The sequence below is a fragment of the Myotis nattereri genome, assembly GCF_964212035.1.
Source record: "Myotis nattereri genome assembly, chromosome: 10".
Classification (NCBI taxonomy): domain Eukaryota; kingdom Metazoa; phylum Chordata; class Mammalia; order Chiroptera; family Vespertilionidae; genus Myotis; species Myotis nattereri.
Genome location: NC_138085.1, coordinates 71,179,740 through 71,187,273, shown reverse-complemented (window position 1 = coordinate 71,187,273; position 7,534 = coordinate 71,179,740). Strand labels below are relative to the sequence as shown.

The window sequence follows — 7,534 nt, the reverse complement described above, 5'->3', positions numbered from 1 at the left end:
CGTCCCACGGAAGTGACGTCGGGCCTGGCGAGGCCCCGCCTCTCGCCGCCCAGCGCGCGGGCGAGCTCGGGAGCGTCTCCGCGGGGAGAGCTCAGTGACTGCGCCTGCGTCCCGAGGGGCTGGAGGCCGAGCTGGGGGCGCGGGGCCGCCAAGTCCTCGCTCCGTGACCGTCCCAGGAGCGCGTCCCAAGCCCCCGGGGGCCATTTTCTTCTCGGAAGTGTGGACAGTCTAAGGAGCAGTTGACCGTTGGCAAGTCTCCAACCGCCTCGCCGGGGACAGGAGGGTTAGGAGCGACAGAGCCCGTGAAAGCGCTAAATTCTGTACCAGGGCCGGCGCTGTCGTGGTCAGGAGCGCGGGCGTCTCCGGGTGTCCCCCAGGGGGTGCAAGTAAAACGCCCCGAGTGGCGTTTGACAGGCGGCGGTTGATCTGGCCACCCGCCGACCCGCGCTCCTTCCCCGCCTGGCGCTCCCCCCAGGCCCAGAGATCGTAGTGGCAGCGTTCACTTTGTGCTTATTATTTATTTATTAAAAACAGTTGTTTTAAAAAAAGACAAAAACATAGTTGTTTTTAATAATTAAAATGCAACATTTAGTTACCTATGTATTTTACGCTCCCCCAAACTAGAAGCATCTCAAAAGGTTCAAAGGCCGCCGCTGAAACATGTCCGGGTAGCGCGGTGTTTAAAGGCTTAAATTATGGTTGAAATCGATGTCTCTACCTCAGACTATGACAGTATTTGGAGATAGGGTTTTAAAGAGGCACTTAAGTGAAAATGAGGTCATTAGGATGGACGTTAGTCCCGTCGGACTGTTATGCTTATAAGAAGACAGCGGGAGCCCTAACCGGTTTGGTTCAGTGGATAGAGCATCAGCCTTCAGACTGAAGGGTCCCAGGTTCGATTCCGGTCAAGGGCATGTATCTTGGTTGTAGGCACATTCCAAGTGGGGGGTGTGCAGGAAGCAGCTGATCGATGTTTCTCTCTCATGGATGTTTCTAACTCTATCCCTCTCCCTTCCTCTCTGTAAAAAATCAATAAAATATATATATTTTTAAAAAGTGTGTATGCATTAAAAAAAAAAAAAAAAAAAAGACAGTGGGACACAGGCAGAAGCCCGCCACCTACTGGCCAAGGGGAGAGGTCTCAAGAGGCCAAACTGCTCACACCTCCATGGTGGACCTCTAGCCTCCAGAACTGTGAGAAATTGTCTAAGGCCGCCCCCCCCCCCCCAAAAAAAAGAGCATTAACTGTATTTTCTGATTCTCTTTAATTGGTTCTCTTTAAAAATGTATTCCTAGGTTTTGGCACCCTCCAAAAATTTAAATAAAAATAAATTTACTCGTAAAAACAAAACCAGGAAAAGATTCCCTTTGGATTCCAAAGATTCATTTAACGTTAAATATCGCTAACTTGTTTAATATTAATTCAATTGGCACAAATTTACCGAGGGTATGGCAATATTAGGCACGTTAGATATTTATTTCATTTAAGTTCACAATAACCCTGTGTTAGCAATAACTTTTCCCATTTTATGCATAAGAAAACTGACCCAAGGAGATTCCGTGAATTGGACTACATCCCATAACTGACAGGGTTTCCTATTTATGTCAGTCTGGTTCAGCAGTCCATGCTCTTTGTATCTAATACTCCTTCTCAAAGACCAGTCAACAGTGCAATTGAATTCACAGTTAAAATAAAATATGTTCAAAGGGCTGTGAATTCAGTTTAAATTTTATAAAATAGATCTTATTACTTTTGAAGACTTAATACTTTTCTAATTTGTGCTTTCTAAAACATCAGCCACGGTAAACTCTATCATCAGGATTTCTCTCTCTTGATCCTAAAAACTGAAAACACTGCTTCCTCCCCTCCCTTCTCCTTACCACGCCCCCCCCCCCCCATGCATGTTTTACTTTTGGTTTTGATTTGCTTTTTAATATATATATTGATTTCAGAGAGGAAGGGAGAGGGAGAGACAGAAACATCAATGACAATCATTGATCAGCTGCCTCCTGCATGCCCCCTACTGGGGATGGAGCTGCAACCTGAGCATATGCCCTGATCAGGAATCAAATTGTGACCTCCTGGTTTATAGGTCAATGCTCAACTACTGAGCCATACCAGCCAGGCTGGCTGACATTTTTAAATCTCCAAACTGGTTCACTCGTTCTAGGTCTAATCTCATCCTCTGAGAACTGTCACACTGCACCCTTCCTTTCTGCCTTCCAACTCTTTCTCAAGAGCTACCAACTCACCCTGTAGCACTCAACCACAATTCCTCTGAATACTAAGTTATTTGTGAAGCATTTAAGCTTTATGCTTAAGGTCTCTGTCTTTGTTTATGAATGCACATAAATAAACTCCTCTAAACTAAAAACCTTTTAAAAACTTAAAACCTTGGGCACATCTGTTTATTAACAATTCATTAACTTATTTACTTTGCATCATTGAGTCCTAGTCCTAGTCCTACCTCCAGAAGACTCCCCTGAATGCCCAAGACAAATACTGTTCTACTCTTTGATACATTGCTTGTTATTTGGTTTTGGTAAAACTGTAGTCACACTAATTTTTTCTCATATTGACTCTTTGTATTGTAGATTATAAATGAGCATAGAGTAAAAACTTAGCAAGAACTTAGCAAGACCATGTACAAGTGCCATTATTGTGAACTTTTAATACTCTAAGAAATCCTCTTTAATTAAATGACTCTTGTTTGTGTCCTGAAAATTTTAAACAAGTTGGTAAGGTTACATGTTAGTAAAGACAATGTGTCTGCAAGAAAGAAATTTAGGGTTAAGATGGCACTCTGAAGTGTCAGGTATTCCTGGGTGTGCTCTTATTCCAAAGATTATGTTAGAGTTTGATATGGCTGCTCAAGTTCCAGCCATTACATCCCAATTTCAGTCAGTGAGAAGGAGGAAGAGGGAAGAAGGTCATGCCCTCTTTCCTTAAAAATATTTCCCTGAAAATGCACATGTCACTTCTGCTTACATTTCATTGACTAGGACTTAATTACATGGACAGATCTAGCTGCAAGGGAAGCTGAGAAATTTAGGGTTTTTTTTAAAAAAACTATTGTTAAAAATATTACATAGGTCCTCCTTTTTCCCCCATTAACTTTTTCCAGCCTGCTCCCATCCTCCCCCCGGAATTTAGTTTGTATTAGAGCTGACCATAGGCCTAACTAAAAATCTGAAATTCTATTAATATTGAAGGAGAAAATGTGGATTTGGAGGCAATTAGCATTTTCTCTCACAGGTGCATGCTTGCTTATTTAGGCAATCCCCACTTAATAAATGTGTTCCTAAAATTTGTAAATAGGACATTTTTAATCTAATGTAAATAGTGGTTGTATTACAAGAGCTGCTCAAAAGTCTGTTGATTGCCTGGCCTGAGTAATTCGGTGATTGAGTGTCGACCTATGAACCAGGAGGTCACGGTTTGATTCCCAGTCAGGGCACATGCCTGGGTTGTAGGCTTGATCCCCAGTGTGAGGCATGCAGGAGGCAGCCTATCAGTGATTTTCTCTCATCATTGATGTTTTTATCTCTTTCTCCTCTCCCTTCCTCTCTGAAATCAATAAAAATATATTTTTTAAAAAATAGGGCAGGTGGGAGAAAAAAGTCTGTTGAGGGGTAAAGTAGCTGAAGCAGTGTTCACTATTGAAGAGACAATGGGAAACTATATAAACAGGCTCTTGTATCTTTAAAAAATTAAAATAAAATTCATAATTTAAACTGTTAGACTCCATCTCTGGTTGACCTATTAGTGCCTTGAACTCAGCATGACCGAAACTGAACTAACTCATAATTTCCTCCTTTCTCCTTTTTGTTCTTCCAGTTCCTTGGAACCCTGGTCCTCTTCTATTCCCTGTATCAGTTAAAATCACATGATTTTCTATTATTTCTAGGCTAAAAAGTTCCAAGTCATATGACTTTTCTCTCTGTGAAGCTCTCTCTGGCACAGACATATGCACACTTACAACCTCTGATCAGTGGTCAAGTCCTGTGAATTTCCATTTCTATTAGACACCACTCAATATAATTTGACCAGCCCCACCGTTTCAAATAGCATGTCTTCTAATGCATCCTAAATCTGTATCTCTAGCAGTGATCGTCTCACATATCCAAGTTCCTACTGAACAACTCTATTTGGATATCTAATAGGCATATCGTACTTAACTGTCCAAAATAGAACTCTTGATTTCCACTCCACCCAAACTTGTTTTCCCAATTCAACTAATGGCACCATTCACTTACTTTTACACTGTTATGACTGAATACATTATTATTATGTATATGCATGATTATAGATTGGAAATGGTTAGGCAAAAATGGAAACAATTGTTACAATCGTGCAGTTATAAGTGAATATTTCTTTTAAACATTTGTTTAATCATGTTATTAAAAAAACAAAAACAGCTTTGCCCTGTCTGGGTGGCTCAACTGATTGAAGCATCATCCTGTACACCAAAAATAGTTTCGGGTTCAATTCCAAGTCAAGGCACATACCTAGGTTACGGGTTCGCTCCCCGTTTGGGGCATGTAAAGGAGGCAACTAATTGTTTCTCTCTCACATCCATGTTTCTCTCTTTCTCTCTCTCTCCATAATCAATAAACATATGCTGGGGTGAGGATTAAAAAACAAAAAATAGAAAACAGCTTCCTACACTACCCATATGGCATTGTTCTCAGTTCCCACATAACTGAAATGGAAACTTTCACAATGTCCAGAGCCCTTGATGTCCTGCAAGTGAAGGAGGAGGATGTCCTGTCCTTAAATTCCTTGCAGCAGGAACCCACTTAGGTGGCGCCAACCTTGACTTCCAAATGGAACAACACATCTACAAAAGGAAAAGTGATGGCATCTACATCATCAATCTGAAGAGCACCTGGGAGAGGCTTCTGGCAGTTCGTGCCACTGTTGCCATTGAAACCCCTGCTGGCGCCAGTGTCATATCGTCCAGGAATGCTGGCCAGCAAGCTGAGTTTGCCACTGGAGCCGCTCTTACTGCCAGCTGCTTTACTCCTGGAATCTTCACTAACCACACCCAGGTAGTCTTATGGGAGCCAAGCCTCCTGGTGGTTACTGGTCTAGCGCTGACCACCAGCTTCTCACAGACACGTCTTACATTATAACCTGCCGACCACTGCGCTGTGTCACGCAGACTCTCCTCCGTGCTATGTGGACTTTGCCAGCCCTGCAACAGCAAGGAGCTCATCAGTGGGTCTAATGTGGTGGATGCTGGCTCGGGAAGTTCTGTGCAAGCGCGGCACCATCTCCCGTGAACATCCATGGGAGGTCAGGCCTGATCTCTACTACAGAGAGCCTGGAGAGATTGAAAAGAGAGAGACTTTTAGGGTGAAAAGGCTGCTCCAGCTCCGGAGTTCACTGCAGCTCAACCCGAGGCCAGGGATGGGTCTGGTGACGAGCAGGTGCCTCTGTGCCTATTCAGCAGGTTCCTATTGAAGACTCAGCACTCGGCCTGCCACAGAAGACTGCTCTGCAGCCCCCACTGCTCAGGCCGCTGAACGGGTAGGGACACCCACTGCGTGGTCTTAAGTTGTTCTTCCCCAAACTCTTAAACAGAATGGAAATAAAGTGGATGAAAAATAAACAGTTTCAAAAACAAATAAACAACCCAAACCTCCCTTTTGTTTTAAAGGAATGGGCCCTGCCCTGCAACGCACCGTCCAGTTACCCCACGCGTCCACGCTACTTAGTACAAGTTAGCATTGGGCCCAGCGGGCCACCGTCCGCAGGTCGGGCCCGCCCAACGTTCTCTGGTGTCGCGAAGAGCCACTCCCCGGGCTCCTTCCGCCCCCACTTCCTCCGCCCCGCTTCCTCCCTCAGGCCCCGCCCCGCGCCGGTGCGCACGCGCGCCAGCGAACACGTGGCTGCCGCGGAGCCGAGCAGCAATGGCGGCGGGTGGCGGCCGAGTTGCCGACTCCCTGTCTTCCGCGGCGGTCCCCTGCGCCTTCTCCCCGCATAGTCAGGCCTTCTTCGCTTTGGCGTCTGCCGATGGTCACCTGCGAGTGTGGGAGACAGCCAACAACCGGCTGCATCAAGAGTACGTGCCTTCCGCGCACCTCAGCGGTACCTGCACCTGCCTGGCATGGGCGCCAACGCGGTTGCAGGCCAAGGTAAAGCGAGCGGGACGGCGGGGGTTGGGCGTCCGCCCGGGCTCGGCTCGGCTCCCCCCCAGCCCCACGGCCCGTAGCCCCGCGTCTCGCGGGGCCCTCGGGGGCCCGGGGCGTGGAGGCACTGCGTGTGGCGGCGGCGCGGAGTGGGCCCCGCGTCGCCAGTTCCCGGCGGGCTGTCCAGAGGGCAGTGACCGAGCGCTCGGCCCGCTCCGACGGGCGGTGGACCGGAGCCCTACCAGCGGGCTCCACGCGGTCTTCGCCCTCGCTCCGCTGGCTGTCTCCGGGCCGCCATGTTCGCCAAGGCCCTGGTCCCCTCCGGCTGCCGGGCCTCGCTGAACAGAACGCGATCTTCTGAGCCCTGGCTGTTGACAGAGCCCCACTTCGGGGCTACACCGCTCCTGGACTCGCTCACTCCCCTCTCATCGGATTTGCCCCGGGCGGCTCGAATCAACAAGTCTGCTTCCTTCCGTGCACCCCACCCTGGGTGCCGGCTTACCACGTGTTTGTCTTCCACGTCCAAGACGTGGGACTCTCACTCTTGACTCTCCCAGGCGCCTTTCCATCCTCAGCCGCGTGAACCTTCTTGCTTTTTTACCTTTAACATCGGCTCGACTACTTCCCTTTGTGAGCATCCTTTCCCCCCAAGTCTGAAGTCTGTATTAGGATGTGGAGGTAAAGTGAAGTAGTTTAACTTAAACATTGAGTCCAGGTGAAGTTTGTCTTAGAAGGGGCACTGCCGACGTAGGGAAGGCTTTTCGCCGCTAGGGATCCGTCTCAGGTAAGATGCCACCCCCTGTTGAGTCACCGCTGCATCTGCTGGAACTCACACGCACGCGGGAACTGCCGCTAAGCTGGACTGCCTTCCTGTGAATCCAGGCTTAGCTTCGTCTAGTTCCCCATTTGTAAAATGGAGTTAATAGTACCCACCTCACAGAGTGTTTGTGAAGGTTTACCTATTTAATGTGTAAAGCATTTAGAATAGTTCTTGGTGTGTAAGTGCTACAAGTTTTGTTGTTATTAGTCTTATATTTGTAGGGTTAGTTCTGCGGGGTAAAGACTAACTTTCTGACTTATTTGGGAAGAAGAAACAGGCTCTGGAAAATTAAGCAACTTGCAGAAAGCAGCAAATTGAGCTCAGTTCTCCATGATCTGCAACAAATAGTTAATATTAGGCTGGCAAAATTTTTTTTTTGCCCATTCTGGTTTCCTGCAGACTTACAATCACATTGAATGTCTCAGAAATAAAACATTTATCTAGTCTTAAATTTCCTGTTAAAAGTCATAGTTTTAAATTAAATATAGCACTTTAATACAATAGAAAACTATCCGGGTTTAGTTTCATAACTGGACTCAACTCAAACTTGGTTTTGTCACATTGAGCAAGTCACTTTAA

The 7,534-nt window shown here is 46.7% G+C and overlaps 1 protein-coding gene and 1 pseudogene across 2 annotated transcripts in view; both read left to right on the top strand.

The window, feature by feature from the left end:
• Positions 1-4,723: 4,723 nt before the first annotated feature.
• Positions 4,724-5,560, top strand: LOC308526462 (small ribosomal subunit protein uS2-like; annotated as a pseudogene). Its single transcript has one exon. The product of its transcript is annotated as a small ribosomal subunit protein uS2-like (transcript).
• A 328-nt stretch (positions 5,561-5,888) lies between these two features.
• The window catches only part of WDR43 (WD repeat domain 43), a 38,972-nt gene continuing 37,326 nt past the window's right edge, over positions 5,889-7,534 (top strand). The window contains exon 1 of the mRNA XM_081100769.1: positions 5,889-6,141. Coding sequence (XP_080956895.1) covers positions 5,917-6,141 — 225 coding nt within the window. The 5' untranslated portion in view covers positions 5,889-5,916. The remainder of the gene's footprint in view (positions 6,142-7,534) is intronic.